This window comes from Cavia porcellus, unplaced genomic scaffold (assembly GCF_034190915.1).
Source record: "Cavia porcellus strain 051 isolate PalLab524CR breed Dunkin Hartley unplaced genomic scaffold, mCavPor4.1 scaffold_3, whole genome shotgun sequence".
Classification (NCBI taxonomy): domain Eukaryota; kingdom Metazoa; phylum Chordata; class Mammalia; order Rodentia; family Caviidae; genus Cavia; species Cavia porcellus.
In genome coordinates, this window is record NW_026947486.1 from 93,243,180 (window position 1) to 93,265,672 (window position 22,493).

The 22,493-nt window shown below is 35.9% G+C and overlaps 1 protein-coding gene across 8 annotated transcripts in view; it reads right to left on the reverse strand.

Moving 5' to 3' along the window:
- The window catches only part of Znf280c (zinc finger protein 280C), a 76,013-nt gene extending 61,519 nt beyond the window's left edge, over window positions 1-14,494 (reverse strand). For 5 of the 8 annotated variants that reach the window (XM_063246416.1, XM_063246414.1, XM_063246415.1 and 2 more), the window contains exons 1-3: window positions 14,292-14,494; window positions 5,782-5,823; window positions 680-844 (exon numbers count right to left, since the gene is read on the reverse strand). In XM_063246416.1, the coding sequence (XP_063102486.1) occupies window positions 680-844; window positions 5,782-5,809 (193 nt within the window). In that variant the 5' untranslated portion in view covers window positions 5,810-5,823; window positions 14,292-14,494. The remainder of the gene's footprint in view (window positions 1-679; window positions 845-5,781; window positions 5,824-14,291) is intronic. The other 3 variants (XM_063246410.1, XM_063246412.1, XM_063246411.1) reach the window with 3 other exon arrangements.
- Window positions 14,495-22,493: the final 7,999 nt, after the last annotated feature.

Sequence of the window (22,493 nt, forward strand, 5' to 3'; positions counted from 1 at the left end):
TGTAATCCCAGCATTAAGGAGGCTGAGGCAGGAGGAGCGCTATGAGCTTGAAGCCAGTCAACATAGTGTGTTTAAAGCCAGCGTGAGTTACAGTACATATTTAGAACCTATCTCAAACAAATAAACAAACAAGTATCCCCCAGTATTTACTGTAAAGTGAGTGTAGCCAGAAGCCACAGCACAGACCAGAGACTGCATAATCACTCGCACCTATGTATTTTAATAGCAGTGAGTCAAGTTGCCACTTTGATAAGATAGTTGCTTGGATCTGACAACTCCTACAAAACACTCACACAAACCTAATTAACATATTCTGACTACTTTAAACAAATTTCTTTTCATAAAGGGTTGCAAAGAGAAACAGAAAACAAAATTAAACAGATAAGCTGCAATGCTTCCTTAAAAAGTAGGATCTCAGAAGGCCAATGTAGTGAGACAATCTCACTGTTTAACTGTTTTCTCACACATGGTATTTTAACCTCTCACTTCCTTTTTCCTGTACCCAACAACATCCTCACTGTAATTATCCAAGTTTTTACTAACTTCGATCTCTACATCTCACTTCTGGCTCCTTTCAAAAAAGCAAATATATCAAGGGCATATATAATAGTCCATAGAGTCTTTTCACTCAAAACAAAGAACAACTATCTTACAAAACATCACTAAAGTAAATGCTTACTTGAAATGGCTGGTTTTGAACTCGATATTTCTCCAACAAAGATTAGCTCATCATCATCATCATCATCATTATCTTCCACCTGCATTTCTTCTACTTTTTTCTGCCATGGTTCCAGCTCTTCTTCTTCACATTCCATGAAGAGTTCTGCCATTTTTGAATTATCTGCTTTTCAAAAGAAGAGAAAAAAATCTTACCTTCAAAAATAAAAAAATCTTACTTTTCAAAAAGAAAAAAATCTTTTCAATATAGATTATTATTTGTAGTTGATACATGGTAACAAAAGAAATGAAGAATTTAATTCTAGATAGAAAATGGAGGACAGTAGATACTTACCATGACTGATAAATTTTAACGTGAAATCCATTTAAAGTGAATTTCAGTTATATTACTAGTATATGATTATATTTACAAAAAAAGCTGAAAAAACTCAGCTGTGTTAATGAAAGAGATATAAACTAAAAATGAGAAGCAAACTCCCCCCCCCCCCGAATTATGGTTGAGAGCCGCTAGGTACAAAGCAAAGCAAGGATGAAGTGCTAGACTGAAAATAGGGATATTAAATGAAGCTTATTGCATTCCACAGCAGATAACTTTTACCTGAAGAAAATAAGCAAAGAACATACTGTGAATATTACCAGCCTGTAAGCTCTGACCAAACACAGACACAGAATTAAAAAAAAATTAAAAGATTACAATTAACATCTTTGGAGAGATAAGAAAAAATTATTGTAAATACCATTCAGAAAAATAGTAAACGTAAGTCAAGTTTCAGTTTAAAAAAATGCCAAAGTTGAGCAACTATGGAACTAAAAGGCAAAAAATTATAACAAACAGAAAAGCCAAGAATGTTAGAAAAATCAATTTCAAACGTACAACAGTCATGTAATAAAATCTGACCACAGTGGCACATGCCTATAATCTCATCTGCTTGTGAAGCTAAAGTAGGAACACTGCAAGTTCAAGCCCAGCCTGTGCAAATTAGTGAAATCCTGTCTCAGATAATAAGTAGGGAGTGATGGCACACACCTGTAATCCCAGCACTCTGGGAGGCTTTCCAGTTCCAGTCCAGCCTAGGTAATTTAATGAGATTAGTTCAAGGGGGAAAAAGTTTGGGTATATAGCTCAGTGTAAAGGCCCTGGATTCAAACCCCAGTACTGAAAATAATTCAGAAACAGGACAGAAAAAAAGGACAGGAAGGTAATCAAATAAGAGAAAAGTTCCCAGTTCTAACAGCCATAAACGTCCATAATGAAAGAAGCCATCAGCACACAGCGAAATGACCAAGAACAGAATATAAAATTACACTAAAGGATATCATCTAAAAATTTCAGAAGACTGGAAATAAGGGAATATCCCACAGTTGGAATGAAGGTATAAGTTAAAATAATGCTTATATAAAAACCTTATTAAAATAATTTTTTACACTTAGCCAATCTATTCTTAGCATGAGGTGCCTTTGTTTTTATCAAGAGTTATGACCAAAAAATGTACAAACTGCTCTTTTTTCCTTTTTTCTTTTTTTGATACTAGGAATAGAACTCAGGACCTTGCATTTTGCCAGGCAAGTGTGTGCCACTGAGCTTTATCCCTGGCCTCTATACCACCTTTTCTTTTTTTTTTTCCCCCCCGGTACGGGGGATCGAACTCACAACCACCTGCTTGCAGGGCAAGTGCTTATGCCACTGAGCTAAATCCCCAGCCCACTACCTTTTCTTAAATCATCAGTTTTGTCATTATCTGATGATTTTCTATCAAGAAAGATGAGAATTTCAAGTTTGTCAAAATTTCACTTCCATTTACTTTTTCTTCCTCAAACAGAATCCACTGAATTATGGGACTTGAGGAGAAAAATACAGAATGCAGAAAACATGACATTCAACACAATAGAAAAACAAAGGAAAGTTTCAGGACAGTAACAGCTCAATAGGCCTACGCAGCAAATCAGCCAGAATATATTATGAGCATGTTACTTCAAGGAGACCTGATACTTTTCCAGCTGAAAATATCAAAAATTACATTTAGATTACCTGGCACATTTTACCATGCAGAAAACTGAGAGGCTATATAAAAGTATGATAATACTTAGCTATTGAGTTTAATAATCAGCAAATGTAAAGAATGAAAACTTTTAATTGTAGGATAAAGAAAATATAACCATAACACATTAAATCACAGTACTGTGCTCATCTATGAACAATACTATGATCACCATAATAACTAAGATGATTTAACCAAAAATTGAGATATACTGAGAAAAGCTTGGAAAGTTAATATGTTAAAAAAAAACCTGAAATTTCCATTTTTCTTGACAGATAAAATCAGCAGATAATGACAAAAATTGATGATTTAAGAGAGCAGTATGTACATGGATATTAGAAAACTGAAATTCAGAAAGAATTATTAGAAAAACAGCTGAACAATTGAGAGTAGATGCCTTGGGGTAGGGGAGAAGGTCATACGCATGTGTTCAGACACACTTGTCTACCTCACTCCATTAAAGAAATTGTGTAACCTAAACACTTTTCAGATCTGACTTAAACTGTGTGTTGTTTCTATTGAAAAGAAGTACTGAAGGAGATCTAAAGTAAAATAACAACAATGAGGACTGTACGAAAGTGGAAGAGAGGTGGATGGGGGACAATTAACACTTCAGAGTTCTGGCTTAGACAAAAAAATCTTGATTTTAAAATGCAGCCACTTCTAAAGGTAATTCTATTGTACTAAAATAATGCTATTTCTACTTTCAACCCAAAATGAAGACCATATTTTACCATGACCTTAAAAAGCACTATTTGAAGAAAATAATGGTATGAGGACAGTATACAAAAGAAGTATCTTAACAAGTCAGTGCTATTCTGCACTTTTATTTTCCCCCTCTACACAGGTACGCCACAAATCATTTCTTTTTTCTTTTTTTCCTTCTCAAGGCCTTGGGCAAGTTAGGCAAGGACTCTACCATTGACTTATGCCCCAGCCCAAAATTCATTTCATGTTTAGTAGTTAATTTCCCTTCCTAATAAACTCCAAAGCAAAAAATGTTCTTATCCTCCCAAATGTATTCAATATCATGAACTGGTTCCTTTTTCTAAGTACCTCAAAAAAGCATACAGATTATCCTCAAGTAATTAAAAGCAAATTCATATCACTTGTATTTTGCATACTTGAAATCACTATCTTCGTTGTGTTCCTTACAGCCCTCACCCGCACTGATTTTTCTATCCAGAGTATCCTTTCTCCTCACCTTGTACTGCCCACATTATGTAAATAGAGTGGAAAGAGCAAGGACTTGACATGGAATTGAATGCAGTAGTTCCTCTACCTATGATTTTACATTCCATGGTTTTAGTTACTTGTGGTAGTCTGAAAACATCAGTGGAAAGTTTCAGAAATAAACTATTCACAGGTCTTATTTTATTTTTCATTGCTTGTCATTGTTAGTACCATAATGAAACGTTACACTTTCCTGCTCTGTTCTTCCTGGAATATGAACTATCCCTGTTGTCCAGTGTATCTATACTTATATATGACCTGCCTGATGGTCACTTAGTAGTTATTCTAGTTACCAGTCCAACAGTGCTTTTGTTGAAGTGGTTTTTATTTTAGCTAATAAGGTTCCCATCACCAATGCCGCTGGCGATCCAGACATGACAAAAGTAAGTTGCACACTGCATTTGTTAAGTGAAAAACTAAAAGTTCCTGACTTAATAATGAAAGAAAAAAGCCTCATATGGCAAGGTTGCCAAGATTTATGGTAAAAACACATCCTCTAAGAAACTGCAAAGAAAGAAACTTATGCTAGTTTTTGCTGCTGTACTTTAAATAACAAAACTTATAGCCGCAGTGCATAACATAATAAATAGTATGCAAAAGGAATTAAATCATAGGTTTTGGTACAACCTGTGTTTTTAGCATTCATTGGAATTCTTAGACTATATCCTTAAAGTAAGAGGGAACTATCGCAGTTCAAATCTTCATTGCAACTTTTCCTTAATTATATGTCCCTGGAGACATTACTTGGCCTATTTCATCTTCTCTGATATGCTTAAAATATCTATCAAATAGAAGTGTTAACAGACATTGAAGATGCTATATACAGCATGTAATTTCAAGCAGATACTTTACGAAATATCAATGCTGTCTTTTCTCAACTCAACTCAGAACAATTGTAACTTCCTCAATAAACAACTAAACTTGTTTTTCTTTCACCTCTTACTGTACTGACAGTCTATGTCATATAATTTAACGTTTATTATATATGCTCTCAAATTGCTTACTATTTTTAAGCATCTTAATTATATACTTTCAACTTCAAAGTAAGATTCTTGAGAGTAAAGAACATTTTCTTCCTCTTTCGTGCTTCCTCCTACATATAGTAGTCTACTAGATATATTACATACACTTAACATATACTCTACAGGCTAAGAAACTTGGCAAAGTCAGATAATACCGAAGTTAAGTCAGGGAAGTTAATACATATTGATAATGATATCATAGTGATACCATGTGAACACATGGGCCTTCCTTATTCTTTTGAACTGGATACTCCCACTGTCAATACAGTTAAAACATACTGGTGAGGAAAACATCTAAATTACATAACAGCACATACAGCATAATAAGTTTTAGAAATAAAAGCTTTTGTCTATGCAGACAAAGTTTGTGTTTATGCTTTTCAACACTATAATATCTAGCTCTGTGGATAAGGAGGAAACATTTAATATCTAATTTGCTCACATTTTTATTGTATATTATTAATTTTTAACCATGAACATGTATTACTTTAATAAATCTAAGCCTTTTTCTTTTTGTGAGGTAGCACTAGGGATCAAACCCAAGGCCTTCATATGCTGTACTACATCCCGAACCCCAGCATTTTTTTTTTTTTGGAGACAGGGTCTTGCTAAGGCACTAAGTTGCCCAGTCTGTACTCAAACTTGGAATCTCCTTGCCTCACCCTTTCAGAGTGGCTGGGATTACACAGGCACGTGTCACCATGCCAGCTCTAAGCATCTTTACGTTTAAGAAAATGTGTCCTCTTCTATCACCTTTTCTCTTAAAGAAAGCTTATCAGTACAAATGCTACGCAGCAGTTAATACCTACTTGTTTGTTGAAAAGAGCTGTCATCCATCAAGTTGTAATCACCTAAGAACAAACATATGACATCAGTCAATTTTATTAATAACTTTAAGTAACATTAAATACTGAAACATGAAACTTGATTTAGAAATCCGGTTCTAATTTCAATCTTTTCATGTGATACTAGACAAGGTAGCAAGTTAGGTTTTAGTTTTCCACCCCATAAAATAAAGAGACCTACTTTTGGAGTAGATTTTTTAAGTTAAATGTACACATATCTAATACTTTTCTCCTACAAAAAAGCTCACAATCTGAGATTGATATGTGTAATATACACATGTAATTTACATAACTGATTTATAACCCAATGCAAATTTAGTACATAAAATGCTGAAAATGTTAACATTTTCTACTTGAGTAAATCTGATAAATTACTAAATGACAAGTTTTATGCCAGGCATGGTGGTACATGCCTGTAACTCAGTGACTCAGGAGACTGAGGCAGGAGCATCTCAAGTTGAGTCTTCCCTGGGCAATTCAGTGAGATACTGTTTCAAAATTTAAAAAATAATACAAAGGGCTGGGATGTAGCTCAGCTTGAAGAACTCAGGCTCAATTTCTAGTACCCCTCCACACACATATACAGACACACAAAGTTATTAAATGTTATCAAAAAATTTGAATTGCTTTAGAGTAAGAATTTGATTCTGAATTGCACTCTGAATTCTCATGTATATCCTATATATTCTATATACAAAATAAATACTACTCTTACACTATTTCAGTTACAAAATGAAATGATCAAAATCTAAAGGAAGTCTGATATACACAGCTAATTCAGGGTTTACATTTGTCTTTCTCAGATTGGCAAGAGCAAACTTTTCCTTACGTTGTATTATTTGTATTGATTAGTTCACAAAAAAATTAAACTCCAGAAAAATTTACTGTGTGTTACAAATGTTTGAATTTGAATTACAAGATTCTCTAATGAATTTGGTCCTTTAGCAAATTTCTCTAGTTCTTTTTGGTTTTTTTGAGGCAGGGTCTTGCTATGTAGTTCAGGCTCATCCTGAACTCACTATATAGCCCACGCTGGCCTTGAACATGCAGTAATCTTCTTGCTTTAGCCTCCCAACTGCTGAGATTACAGTGTGCCCCACATATCTGGCCAAATTTCTCTAGTTCTGAGATCTATTTACAAATCTCTTCAACTCAACTACTTTTTAATGCTTTGTCCCCTAAACTAGGGAAGTAAAGTAATACATATATCAAGTAAATAAACATGACAATTCCTGCTCAATATTAAGTATCTAAAGCATTAAGTTACCAAGTAATAGTATATCAAGTATTTGAGTAATATTAAGTTATCTAGAATACAAAATAAACTAGGCCCAATAGCACGTGTTTGTAATTGTCACACACTGGGAAGATGAAGTAGGATTTCAAATTTGGGTTCAGTTTGTGAAAATCCAGACTCAAGATCCTGTCTCAAAAAATAAAGGGCTGGGGATGTGGCCTAGTGTGAAGGCCGTGGGTTCAATCCCCAGTATCACCTCCACACACAAAAAATATTTTTTTAACAGTCACAACTGTATAGCCTATGAGATTAACATAACACTTTTATGTTTGACTACCATTTTTTAAAATCCATTTTATTCACAGACAAAAAGAAAGAAAAGAAGAAAAAAAACAACAAAATTTCTTTTTTTTTTTGTCTTTTTGAGATAGGGTCTCACTGTGCAGTTCAGGCTGACCTTGAACTCATGGTGAACCTCTTGCCTCAGTCTCTCAAGTTTTGGAATTACAGGCATGTGCCAACACACACAGCTTGCTTCAACTTTTTTATACATGTGAGATTTACCCATATTTTAAAAGAGTTTATTCTAAAAAAGCTTCATAAAATTATGAATTAATTCAAAATACTTTTTAAAGTTAAGGGATATCACTTAGTACACACTAGGATGGCTATATTCAAAAGGCAAAGAACAACAAGAGTTGACAAGCATACAATGAAACTGGAATGCTCGTGTACTTGTGGTGGGGATATAAAATTGTAGAGCTATTGTGGACAACACTTTAGCCCCTCACAAAGTTAAACATTAAAGTTATCAATCATTGCTAAAAAAGTTATCAATCATATGACCCATCAATTTCTTCCTAGAGAGACAATTAGAGACACACATAAGTAAAAGTTTGTATACAAATGTTTATAGCAGCATTATTAATAATTACAGAAAAGTGAAAAACATTCAAATACTTATGGAAGCATAACTGATGAAAGAATAACAAAATGTGATATATCCACATAATAATTTATCAGTAAAAGTTAATGAAACAGTGATACCTTTTATACATGTGGACCTTAAGGATATTATACAAAGAAACCAAATAGATCACATATTATATGATTTCATTTACATGAAATTTCCAGAAATGGCAAAACCATAGACAGAAAATAGAATGCTGCCAAGGGCTGAGTTGGGGGAAATGGGGAGTGATTGGACACAAAGCTTCTTTCTAGGGTGATGAAAATATTCAAAAATTGATTGGTTGTGATGGTTATGCAACTCTAAATATGCTCAAACAACTGAATTATATACTTTAAAAGAAGTATTGAGCTTTGTGCTATGTGGCACATGCCTATGATCTCAGCTACTTGAAAGGCTGAACGAGGATCCAAGTTCAAATCCATTCTGGGCAATTTAGCAAGGCCCGGTAACAAATAAGGGGTTGCAAGGTAGCTCAGTGTTACAGTACTTGCTTAAGCATGTGAGAGCCCAGGTTCAACCCCTAAATAAAAAGTGTGAATTTTGGGGGCTATAACTCAGCAGCAAGCACAAGGTCATGAGTTTGATCTCCAATACCAAAAAAAGTGTGAATTTTATCTCAAGCCAGTAGCATAATAAGCCTGTTGGTAAGGAAGTCACCCTGTGGAAAAAAAGCACCTATGAAAAGCAAAAAGAGAATAGCAATGTTGTAAGATTCTGGGGATAGAAAAAGAGGTAGTTTAAGAAGATAATTAAAGTCCTAATGATACCATTTAAACAACTGAAGCTAATTATCCTTGAAGCAAATTATACACTAAAAGTTTCACAGAGGAAATAATTGCTCATTTTTTATTTAATCTACTCCAAACTAGATTTCTGGCACTTCATTAAAAAATAGTTACCAATGAATTATCCCAACATTTTTTGAACCATGGTTAACAGACCTCTGGGGAAATAGAGATAATCCAGATAGTGCAATTTTTGGGTTTTTTTTTTTTTTTTTTGTCTTTTTCATTTTTATCGGTACCAGGGATCGAACTCACGACTGCCTGCTTGCAAGGCAGGCGCTTATGCCACTGAGCTAAATCCCCAGCCCCGATTTTTTTGGTCTTTTTGAGACAGGACTTCACCATGCAATTCAGGCTGGCCTCAAACTCACAGTGATTCACCTGTCTCAGCCTCCAGAATGCTAGGATTACAGACATGTGTAACCAAGTCTGGCTTGTTTTGCTATCTTTCAAGAAATCTAATACAAGCATACTCTGGGATTACCATCTCACAACTAAATTAGGCTGACCACATAATTTCAATAGTAACTATGATTTACAGATATGAAAAACTCTAGAAGTCAGTAGTGACTTTGTTTTAGCAAAATATATTATTCATTCAAAATATTAAAGTTGACTCAAATGCTATTGCTTTTGTAGTTTCACTTATTGTTTTATAGTTCAGAACACTGAGAATATTTTAAACATTTTAAGTATCGGTTATGAAAATGCTGTAACAGGAATTACTGGCAAAGTACTCAAATCCAAGACATAATGGTTTATACACAATGGCAACCTTATGGCGTATATGTTATTTGTTTTTAAGGCAAAATATTTTAATGTATGAATTGTTTTTTCTAAACTAAAACCTCAGAATTCAGGTTTAATTGCAGTGTTGGCACTTGGTGATAAACAAGAGGGTATTAGGTCACAGTTTGGGCATTCATCTCTAAGGTTGGCCATCATTGGTTTTCATCTTGGATCCTTCAGACAATTTCACTGTCAATTAAGTAATTTAAACTCTCAAACCAGGTTTTGGGGAACAAATCACATATAATTCAAGAAGAAAATACATGGTCACTATTTTTTTTGTCCAAAAATTTCTGCATTCTGCAAATTATTTCCGAAAGCCTAAACAAATGTACAGATGCATTTTGAGAAGATAGTTCTTTAGTGGCTTTACTATTTTCCTTATTTATATTTTCAACTTTTATCTGTTTTTATACTTCACCTATTTGAAGAAAATAGGTAGTTTACAATAGGATTCAAAATTTATTAGTGTAATACATTGTGAAGTTTCCTACATTTTAAAACATTTTGTGTTCATTTTTGGGATGTGGCACTATAATGCAATATAATTTGTGAAAAATAATTTTATATTATATTCTGGCTAAAAAACTGACTCCAGAAATATACTTGTTTCCTTTTGGTGGTACTGGAGACCAAAGCAAGTGGTATTCTACCATTAACTATGGCCCTGGCACATTTTATTTTTTCAAGACAGGGTTTCATGAAATTACAGACTGGCCTTGAACTTGTTATCCTCCTGCTTTAGTCTGTGGAGTCACTGGGATTACAGGCATATGCTGCTACTGCACCCAATGGAAACATACTTTTATCATTATTTATATGTAAAAGTAACACAGTTTGGGGAAAAGACTAATAGCATAATTGCTGGACTTTCAAAGCTAGTCTATATAGCAAGTATCTTATATAATCTTCATATGATATTCTATAATTCTTAATTGCTAAAGTAACTGCAAGAAATATGTATTTATTATTAATTCATATTTTTTAGAGGTAAAAACTAACAGAGAAAATGTCAAGTAATTGTCATGGTGGGAATACTAAAAACAGATGCAGAATATATGGGAATTCTAGGTCTACCACTTTTGGTTGCCAAACCTACAGAAGCTTAATCAACCTTTTGAGTATTAGTTTATCTGTAAAGTGAAAACAGTAATAACCTTGCTTGTGGCACTATTAAAAAGTGTCAGAAAATTCTTCTACAGTATATTGGAGTATTTTGCTTAACTTCTTCACCTGAAATCATATCACAAACCATGAATGCAAGCAGTAAAAAGAGAATAAAATTCTAAAATAAAAGTATATTAGATGTTAAATGCATACGTTTAGTGAAAATAATTCTAAAACAAAATCTAGTAAGTGTTGCACTAGTTTACATTTCTGCATGTTTTTAGTATCTGTCTTAATAAAAGATTAAACTAGATTCTCTTAGCTTCTAAAATCGTTTTCATTTTTCTAAGCATGAAGTATGCTGTATCTAAATTCTTGTAAATATCTAATATTTTATACTATTCCTTCATTATTATGCAAATTATTTGTAAAAAAGACTTTAATAGGAATAAAATGGTATATTCAACTCAGATGATACCTGGTGATGAGGTTTTTCCTGATATGATGCAGGTAAACAGAAATATTCAAAGAAAACCACTGTGCAAAGAATAAATTTTAAAAGTCTAGGTATACATTTTTATTTAAATTACTGAGCAAATCAAGTTTTCCTGAATCATTATTTACCCTGAGATTCTGGATCAGGTGTTACCCTTACAACATGTAAGGGTCTGTATCTCAGATAAGCCACAACCTCTAAAGGGTTAAAACAACCAATTTTCTTAAAGTCATTCTCTGATTATTCTGAGTTATATATCTAATTAGTGCATATAGGTGATAAATATTTCTGGTCTTTGAAAAGTTATTGTTAAATAATAAAATATTTTCAGTATAAAATTCTAATATTTATCATTTTTAAAAACTATAGAGTCGGGGATTTAGCTCAGCTGCATGAGCGCCAGCCTGGCAAGCGGTAGGTGGTGAGTTCGATCCCTGTGGGTTCATGGGATCCCAGTGACTTCCATCCCCGGTACCAAAACAAACAAAACTATAAACCAGGCATGGTGGAACAAGCCTGTAATCCCAGCACGCTGGGAGGCTGAGGTAGGAATATCTCAAGTTTGAGTCCAGTCCGGGGAATTTAGAAACTGCCTCAAAATATAATACAAAAAAGGCTGAAGTTAGGCATGGTGGTGCACACCTGTAATTCAAGCTCTTTGGAGGCTAAGGCAGGAGGATTGCCTGGAGTTCAAGGCCAGTTTAGGCTGTATAATGAGTTTGCGATTAGTTTAGGCTACACAGTAATGCCCTATCTCAATGAACAAGTAAACAATGAAAGGGGCTGAGGTTGTAGCTCAATATGAAGGTTTTGGGTTTGATCTCCACAATTATCGAAAAAAAAGATGTAGTTCGGTGGGAAGGACCTGGATTCAACGGAGGGACAGAGGGACTACAAATTACTTTTTTTTTTCAAGTTGTAAATATGCTAGATTATTTTCTATTCCCCAAAATCCCTATGCCATTTACAACTTCCTCTACCCAGAGTGTAGCACAGTACTTGCCTACCATGTGCCCACACCTGTTCCATTGTCAACACTAGGAAAAAAGAAAAAATGGTTTTAAATGTCCTCCTGAAAAAGGAAAACAAGTGGGGGAAAAAGGGTATAGAGCTATATAAGATTTTTCCTTTCCCTTTGCTCTCCTCTCTCCCTATTGAAAAAGACAATGCTAGGGGCCAGGGATTTGGCTCAGATGCATAAGCGCCTGCCTTGCAAGCATGCAGTCCTGAGTTCGATCCTTAGTACTAAAAAAAAAAAAAAAAAAAAAAAAAGACAATGCTGAGTAGTAAAACGCTGGATTGAAAAAACCAGACTGCAATAAAAAATCGAACTGGAGAAAATAAATCGGACAGGGAAAACTGAGATTTGAACTTAGACATTAGAATTTTTTCAACAGAAAGTTTTAGAAAGTTTTTCAACTTTTCAACTTAGAAATATTTAAATATTAAAAACTTGAAACAATAAGTCAAAAATATAAAGAAGAGGAAATGAGTATCTCTTAAAAAATTTAGGTCAATCTTTTTGCTTACTCTCCTCCACCACAACACTCATAAAATATAGGGCACAAACTGGGTATACGGTGACACCTATCTGTAATCGCAGCACTCTGGGAAGCTAAGGCAAGAGGAATTCAAGCCTGAGCCTAGACCCTGTCTCAAAAGTGAGGAGCGGGGTATAAGGTTCTAGTACTGCAAAAACAAAATAAAATAAAACAAACCCCAGTCCAACCACTTGAGTTAGTGAAGTCCTCTCTGTGAAGCGGTTTCTCACCTGCAAAACAATTCTATCAACACTCTACTGGCCACCTCGAAAGGGGTAATATCAACATAATGAACAAATGCAAGGCATAATTATAATGGAATGTGTACTGATATTAAAGCACTAAAAGTACACAGATTCAATCTAATTTTATAGATAAGCTAGTGGCTTCATAGGCTTAGCAAGGATTTTGCTTAAAGTTTGAGTTTGCATTGAAACCGGTAAAGAAGGACATCTCACAAATGCTAAGAGGACTTTCATAGTTTAAAACTCAACTTCTAGGTTTGAAATTTATGTTTAATGGCACCAAAAGACATTAAACCTCATACTCCTAAACAGAAAACAATAAAGCGAAAAACTTATGTTCGTGGGTCTTTAAAAACAAAAACAAAACCAATTTCTTTCAAACAAAGAGAATTCCTTAGATGAAGGTCTCCCATGCTTGTAGAAACTCGTTCACTTGATATTGTCCTCAGATTTCTCCTTAAAAAGCATTAAAACTTGAGATAAGTTGAGAGTACTCCTTCCATCTTCAGAGCAGGTTTCCTTAAGAAAACCTCGGAATGAGATAATTTTTTCAGTCTCATTAAGAAAAACCGACACAGCTACTTAGAAAATCGCGCATCTAACTCCACGTTTCTCCCCAGGGCTCTCATCCTCGTAGAGACAATAACGGAATGGAGCACGATGTCTCTGACACAGAAGAGCAATCCCCTTGGCAAGATAAAAGGATGTGGACACGGAATTACTGGGAACCCAGGTTGGGGGAGGGGGGCCTGGCTAGAAAGAACCGAGGGGCCGCGGGAGCCCAGACATCTCAAACTTCCGAGCCCCCACCATCACTCCTCAGACTAAGGGGACTTGGGGGTGGGCGGGTCTCCGCCAAACGCCGGCACCATACGGACAAAAGACCAAAGGGAGCTGTCTTCAGAAAGAAAAGCCCAAACCACGCTGGGGACCGAGTCACAGGCCTCGGGAGACGAGGAGGACGAGGCGGTAACGGCAGCCGTGGCCCGCGTGGCCCAGGCCTGAGAGGTAGCTGCCCACGCGATCGTGCTCTGCCCAGCGCGGCCAAACCTCGCGGCCAAGCAGCTACCTTCCCGAGCTCCCTCCCCCTCCGGGGCCGACGCAAGATGGTGCCCACCCGCCGCTTTGCCGCCAAGCCCATTCCCCTCCCCCGCGCCCAGTGGAGCCCGGCGACCCGCGCCGGCATCAAGACCCTCTGCCGGCTTTCCTCTGAGTCGGGCGGCCACAGTCGCCCTCACAGCAGCGGGAGAGAGCAGCTGCCTGTATCAGCGCAACACAGGCGGGGAGCGGGGATCGCTTACCGACAGGGCAGAGCAGTTCCCGTCCTGACTGCAGCTCAGAGCGGGAGAAGGAGAAAAGGGAAAAAGCAGGAGCGCGAAAATACTAGGTGACCGCCGGAGCAATACCGGCGGCCACGAAGATTTTCAGCGCGCAATGAGCTCGGCTAGCAGGGCAGAGTATTTATGCCACGCGCTGCCTCCTGGGTAGACGCTGGCTCCACCCCTGCACATCCGGGTAGCTCTTCTAACGGACCCGGGTAACAGTTGCAAACATGTGCGCTGCCGTACTCTCGCTCGAGGGCAACAGCGCTGCGCTCTTGGGCTGTAGGCTAGAGCTGTGGCGCAGGGGGGAGGGATAAACTGGGATGCTAGTCCCGCCAGGGAACCTGTCTTCCATACTGTATCTGGGCGCGTGCAAATGCGAATTTTGAATCCGTGTGTAAGGGCAAACTGCACCAGTATTTTTTTTTTCTCATTCTGTTTGATGAACCCTCTTATTTTTTACCAGGTATATATGGCTATAAATCAAGTTATTTAAATAACTGATTCATTTAATCAGATTTTAAATATATGGTTTTGCTTGAAGTTATTAGACTGTATTCTGTCATTCGAGTGCCAGTAACTGTTACAAGCTTCAGAAAAATACATTAAGAACCGGGATTGGTGGCACATACCTGTAATCTAGGAGGCTGAGGCAGGAAGATCGAAAACTGTAGCCCAACCTGGGCAGTTTGGTGATTCAGCAAGGGGAGTCAGGCTCTGGATGTAGTTCCAGATGATCATCCTGGACTCACATCTGGACCATGTTTGGTTGAATACAATATAAGTAGTTAAGTGTGTTTGTAATGGTACAAAATGGCCTGAAGAAAACAGAAGGGTATTTACGTTCATTGATTAATTCCTGCACTGATGGCGTTTTCAAGAGTTGAGCATTCTCCACAGAAGACATTACTATTACCTACACCCCCTCCCCTAATGAAAAGAAGATCTTTACACCAAGCTACATCCCCGGCCCTTATTTGTTCATTCATTCATTCAATCTGTGCAAGATTACTTCTTTTAAGGCAGGACATGGTGGTACACACCTGTAGTCCCAGTGCTTGGGAGGCTGAGTCAGGAGGATCACTTTTGAGTTCAAAGCCAGCCTAGGCTGCAAAGTGAGTTCAAGGCCAGCCTGAATTATGTAGTGAAATATTGTCTCAAAAAGACAAAAAAATTCTTCTGCCTGTGGATATCCACTTTTTCTAGTACCTATTATTGAAGAGACTATCTTTTCTTCATTTTATACTACTGGGCACTTTGTCAAAAATCAGATAACGGGGCTGGGGATTTAGCTCAGCAGCATAAGTGCCTGCCTTGCAAGCAGGCAGTCGTGAGTTTGATCCCTGGTACCGATGAAAAGGAAAAAGACCAAAAAAAAAAAAAAAAAATCAGATAGCTTCTGCACTCTCTATCTAGTCCATTGGTCAATATATCTGTTTGTTAGAGCAAAAGGACTACCCAAAGAGTGGGAAAAAAATTATAGCCAGTTGGCCCTCAGACAGAAGTCTTATATATAAAACATACAAAGAATTGAAAAAAATCAGACCCCAAATTTAAAGGCCCAATCCAAAAGTGGATATCTTAAGTGAATACACACTTCTCAGATGAAGAAATACAAATGGCAAATAAACATGAAAAAAATGTTCAAATGATGCTCAACATCATTTGAGAGATGCAAATTAAAACAAAACTGAGATTCTATCTTACTCTAGAAAGAATGGCTATCTTCAAGAAATCAACCAATAATGGCCAGGAATTTAGCTCAGCAGCATAAGCGCCTGCCTGGCAAGCATGAGGTCATGAGTTCGATCCCTGTACCAAAAGAAAGGGGAGGGCAATGGCTCATAAGCATTAAAAAGTATGTTCAACGTCATTCTCTGTGCAACATTCTTCCCAAAATTACTGGGCTGGGAGTTTAGCTCAGCAGCATAAGCACCTGCCTGGCAAGCGTTGGGGTCCTGAGTTTTATCCCCGGTACAAAAAAAAAAAAAAATCAACCAATAAGAAATGCCAGTGGGACTGTGGGGAAGAAGAAACATTTTTCCATTATTGGCAGGAGTGTAGAATGGTACGACTGCTGTGGAAATCAGTATGGAAATTCCTTAAGAAACTAGGATTAGAGGTCCCATTCAACCCAGCTATTCCTCTTCTATGTATCTTCCCAGAAGAATTAAAAACATCATATCACAGCAATATATGTGCACCCATGTTTATAGTAGCAGAATTTGTAAAAGCAAAATCTTGGAAACAATCCAAGTGCCCATCAATTGAGGAATGGATAAAAAAGATGTGTGTGGGTTTTTCTTATATAATGGAGTACTATTCAGCCACAAAGAAGGATAAATTTGAGATTTTTACAGATAAATAGCATTCGAACTAAAACCAAGTTATCTACCAATTTATTTAGTTTACATAGAGGATTTTTAGTGTATATTAACAAGGAATATTTCTTTGTGATTTTATTTTTCCTTTTTAATTAACAAGTGTAATATATTTATACAGGTATACATTATGGAATGTTTAAGTTAAATATAGTAACATATTCATCACTTCATATACTTATATTTTGTTTTGTGGTGGGGCTATGGTTGTACCTGACACATACAAATTAAAAGAGGATAGGGTTTTTTAGCTCATGATTGTAGTCTATGATCAGTTAGCTTCAAGGCAGAAATAGGATGGCAGAGGGGCATGGTAGAGGTAAAGATGCTCAACGCCTGGCAACCATGAAGCATAGAGGGAATGGAGGAATTGGAGGCCAGAGTAAACCCTTCCAGGTCATGTCCGCAATGCTCTATCTCCTACTAGGCCCCACTCCCTAAGAGCAAGTTAGCTATAACACCACCATGATCAAAACACCCTCCAAACACATGAGGATTTGGGTGGACACTTTAGATCTAAACCATGACAATGGTTTTACTGTGATGTTTTTGTCTGTTCTTGGCCCCAGAATGAATTAGAAAATATTCCATTATTTTCTATGATTTGGAAGAGTTTGTGTAGTGTTGGTGTTAGTTCTTTAAATATCTGGTAGAATTCAACAGCTTACCTGGGACTTTTCTGTGTGGGAAATTTTGGATTACTAAATCAAGCTCTTTAGGTATCATAGATTTATTCAGATTTTGTATTTCTTCTTGAATTAGCAACTGTAGTTTTTGTCTTTCTAAGAATTTTTTCATTTCATCCAAATTATCTGATTTTTTGGTAAACCACCATTCATAATATTTTCTTATGCTTCCATATGGTGAGCAACTGAAATTGGAACCATTGTGTTGGAGATTTGTGCTATTGAATTATACTCTGGTAAATGAAATGTATACATATCAGAATCATGCAAGACAAGAACTATTTTTGTATGACCTATCTGTCCAGGGCTAGGGGACAAAATTTAAAAATGCCAAAGTTTTCTCCCTTTGATATCTACTCCGTTTCCCCACATTTATATTCATGATGCCACCAGAGAGTGATGATGGGAATGTGCAATGCAGCCTAAATCAGGCAGTTTGGGATTAACAGTTTTAGTTAAATATACTGGAAAAATGGTAAAATGGTGAGATTATAATTAGCCATTTATTTTCCATCTTGTTCTTGTATGATAAATTAGGATGTGCTGAATTACCATGGTTTTAATAATGTTCTACCATAAGAATATTTATTATATTAAATTATGTGTTATTTAGTATCCTATCAACCACAGTCACCTGTTGGTTCATTAACTCAATAAATATGGGCTGGTATTAGGTGCTTGGAATGTATGTACTGTATCAGTGAATAAAACTTTCAATTACTCTTCTGTGGCTTGTTTGTTTGTTTGTTTTTGTCTTTTTCCTTTTTTATCGGTACCAGGGACCGAACTCACGACTGCCTGCTTGCAAGGCAGGTGCTTATGCCGCTGAGCTAAATCCCCAGCCCCCTCTTCTGTGGTTTTTAAAATTTAAGGGCCTATTAGGCATCTGGGGCATGAGTCAATAATAATGAAAGTGAAAATAATTAAATGAAAAATAATAAAGCCCTTATCATACTGAAGATAATATTGTCAAGCTGTAAACAGAAACTTAGACATTGAAGTGCACACCTTAAAAATAGTTAGATGATTAAAATAATTATCATTGAGGCCCAGATAAATATTATAAACCTACATGTTTGATACTCTGGGAGTGACACAAAAACATAGCATTACTTATATAGGGTAGCTAGATGCATATATCTTGAGTCTAATCAGGTCAAACAAACCTCCAAATGCTTAATAATCTGCAAACAAGGATTGCATAATTCAAAAATATTGTCAACATATGGTGATAAAGACCTGTAATCTCAGTTGCTTGATAGACTGAAACAGGAGGATTGTTCAGTATAGACAAGTTAGCAAGACTTAAAAAAATAAAACAGACTGGAGATATAAATCAGTGGTAGTGTATGGTCTATTTTGGTGAATGTCCCATGTGCAACTGCGAAGAATATGTATTCTGATGTGACTGGGTGGAACACTCTGTAAACATCTATTCAGTCCATTTGTTCACACGTTTGCTTTAGTTCTGATTTCTTTTTTTGCTGATTTTTTTGTCTAGTTGGTCTATCTATTTGTAACAGTGGGGTATTAATTTTCCACATTACAGTTGCATTGTTACTCATTTGAGTTTTCATGTCTATTAATATTTGTCTTATATGTTTTGATGGTACTATATTTGGTGCATACATATTTGTGATTGTTATCTTATCCTCTCGAAGTTTTCCCCCAACAAGTATGTAGTGACTTTCGTTATCTCTTTTGATCACTTTTGATTTGAGGTTCACATTGTCTATAAACACAATAGCTACCCCTACTTTTTTTTTTCTGATTTCTTGTTGCATGGAGTATTGTTTTACATTTTTTGATTAGTCTACAAATTTCTTTTTTAGTTAAGCATGTTTCTTGTATACAGCATGTTGTTGGATCCTGTTTCTTGATCCATTCTACCAGTCTGTTTCTTTTGATTGGTGAATTGAGGCCATTTACATTGATGGTTATAACTGATATATATTGGCTTGTCTTTGTCATATTATATTCCTGTTGTTGGTGCTCTACTTTTCTCCTCTGATTGCTTGTCATCCTTGGTGATTTCTTTCTGTCATTGTTCTTGGAATTGTGATCACTTTATATCTGTCTAGAATATCTTTCAGTACCCATTATAGTGTTGGTTTGGTGGTCATGCATTTCTTTAACTGTTCTTTGTTATAAAAGTATCTTATTTCCATTAATTTTGAAAAATGATTTTCTAGAGTACATCAATCTGGGTTGCAAGTTGTTTTCCTTCAGGAATTCAAATACTTCACTCCAAGCTCTTCTTGACTTGAGGATTTGTGTTGAGAAGTCTGCCATGATTCTGAAGGGTTTTCCTTTATAGGTTATCTGTTTATTTTCTCTGACAGCTTTTAATATTCTGTTCTTGTGCTGAATTACTGCAATATTGATTATTACATGTATGGCTACAAGTTTATTTTGGTTATGGCTAATGGAGTTCTATATGCCTCAGTTTTCTGCATGTCAGATTCTTTTCTCCATGCTTAGGAATTTGTTTGCTATTACTTCTACAAATAGTTTTTTTATGTGATTTGTGTAGACTCCCGCTTTTTCACTGATATTAGTTATTCTTTTTTAAAAGAGTAGGACATACCTATTGAGAGAGAGAAATATAGCTCCTGTGAGTCAGGAAAGGGCCCAAATCGGTAGCCAGGGACCTTACTCTATAGGGATATTTTATAAAGCAATACCCATGTGGGTACACCATGGGTTACAGCTATGATTAACCAATAAGGGTACAAGTATAGTTGCTTAGTAATAGTTATCCCGTGGGGAAACAAATCATGTAACAAGGACACCAATTATTCTTATATTATTTTTCTTTGCATCATCTTGCAGATGTTGAATTGTTCTTTCCTGATCTTTCGTTTTTTCAGGAGATCTTTACTTTCATGATCATTAGCAAAAATCCTATCTTTAAGGTCTGAAAGTTTGTCTTCATCTTTGTTCAAGTGATTTTTCCAGCTTTCAATGGAATTTTTAATTTCATGCCTATCTATTTGAACCCATTTCATGCATTCTATTTCTTTCTTATCTTGATCATTCACAGTCTCTATACTGTTACTATCTGTTATGGTTTGAGTCTAGATGTCCCCCACAAAGCTTCATGCAGTCATGGAAGTGGGTTTTTGAGTTTGTGAATCACTCGTGGTTCAATGCTGGGATTATGGGTATGATACACCCAAGAGAGTATTGCAAAAATACAATATAAGGGACAGAAGAGTCTTTTCTCCATGCTCTTCCCATTTTGCTCTTGTTGCTTATGCTGTTTTCCACCACCATGAACTATTGCCCTTTGCCATGTGACACTCTGCATAGGAGCTAGCTGATTATGGACTGAAAACTCCACAATCTGTGAGCTAAAGAAACCTTTCTTTTCTTGGATGTCAGATATTTTGTCTCAGCAATGAGAGAAAAGTAACCAACACATTATAATTATTTTTAAGTCTATCTATGCTCTAGATTTGCTGAGCAATTCTTTTGTGACTGTTAACATTTCTTTTTTTACCTGAGCAATTATTTCTGATCTGATTTCCTCTATAGCCTCATGGATTTCTTTCTTTATTTGGGATGCTATCACTTCAGAAATATCAGGTGTGTGTCTTCCATTTTTCTCTATCTCATTGACTCCTAGACTTGCTCTGGGTTGGCTGGAGGTCTAAGGTGGCATTTTGCTTCTGCATCTTGTCATTTTATATTTCAAAAGTTTTTATTTTGTTTTTTTGTGTTGATCCTTGTAAGTTTTTGTAGTAGGTTGCTTTATCTCTAGTATCAAGGCCTGTGTAGGCAAGGTTTGTTCTTCAGGGATATCTTCTGTGGGTAGGAGGTTCTTGGTTTTTGTCTGTCTCAAGAGCCTACCTTACCAATTAATTAAGAATGAGATGTTGTATCTGTTTGGCTCAGTCCCACTCCTTTGGTACGTCGGTGTGGTGAGGTTATTATCCCAGAACTTCCCAGTATTGTTACAGAAATGAGAGTAACTGATTAAAACACATATTTCCTACTAGGTCAAGTATTATAATTAGCACTAACCATAACATCAAGCACAATTTACAAACTGACAAACTGTGGTAACTATTAATTTTGTACCTTTAACCATAGACACAAGCCTACAGTTATATAAAAGAACCAATTGTAAATTATAAGCTTGTATGCAAATGGTTTCCCCTTGGTAGAGTAGTTTTACCCTTGGTAGGGAAATTTAAGAAGGATGGTGGATAGAACAGAGAAACTGAAAAGAAATAGAAGGCAGACTGGAAGATGAAGGATGATCCCAAAAGCTTTGGGAAACCAGAGAAGAAGACAGAAGAGAAACAATGATAGAGTAAGCAAGGAATTACTGAAGTTGAAAAAAAAGACTGGAGTTGTATCTTGCTTAACTGTCTTCTTTTTTTTTTTTTTTTTTTTGGCTTTATTTTTTAATAAAGGATTTTATTTAAAGAGAAAAAAAGCAAAACAGAAAAAAGGGTAGAAGTAATACAGAATTTCAAAAAACAGATAGTAAGAGATCACTAGTTGTTAGATTACATATTGTCATCATAGAAGTCTCTGTTCAAGTTACATAATTAAAGCATACAAAGTGGACATTTAAACAGTGAGACTGCAAACAGTTCTGTTCAATGATCCAACAAAAACTTAGTAATACGGTTACCTGTTTTACACACTTAAACATACATGTGGTTATATCCTTTAGAGCACTTTCTTTTCCTCTTTTTTATAATAACAATTACACATTTAAGGTTTTATTACTCCTGCAGTTCTTATTACTTTGTTTGAAGAGAATAAAACCAAAGGTGACAAAGCAAAATGGAGTCAGTTAAAACAAGAATAGACATAGTATATGATGTAAAAACAAAATACAAGGTGATCAACAATGGCTACTACAATGCCTCTTGCTATCTTCAAAAGTATTTCCCATATCTTAAAGAGGGTAAGATTAAACATACCAAAACAGAACAAAATAGATCATAAGGAAACAATTTTAAGAAAATACTGATTTCAAAGCGAGTCCACTGGAGATCTTCACTGTCTGTCTTATTGTCTCTAGTTTCTTCCAATTAGTTGTCCCCATCTTCACACACTGTGAATACATAGTGAACATTATAGAACTAATCTGATCA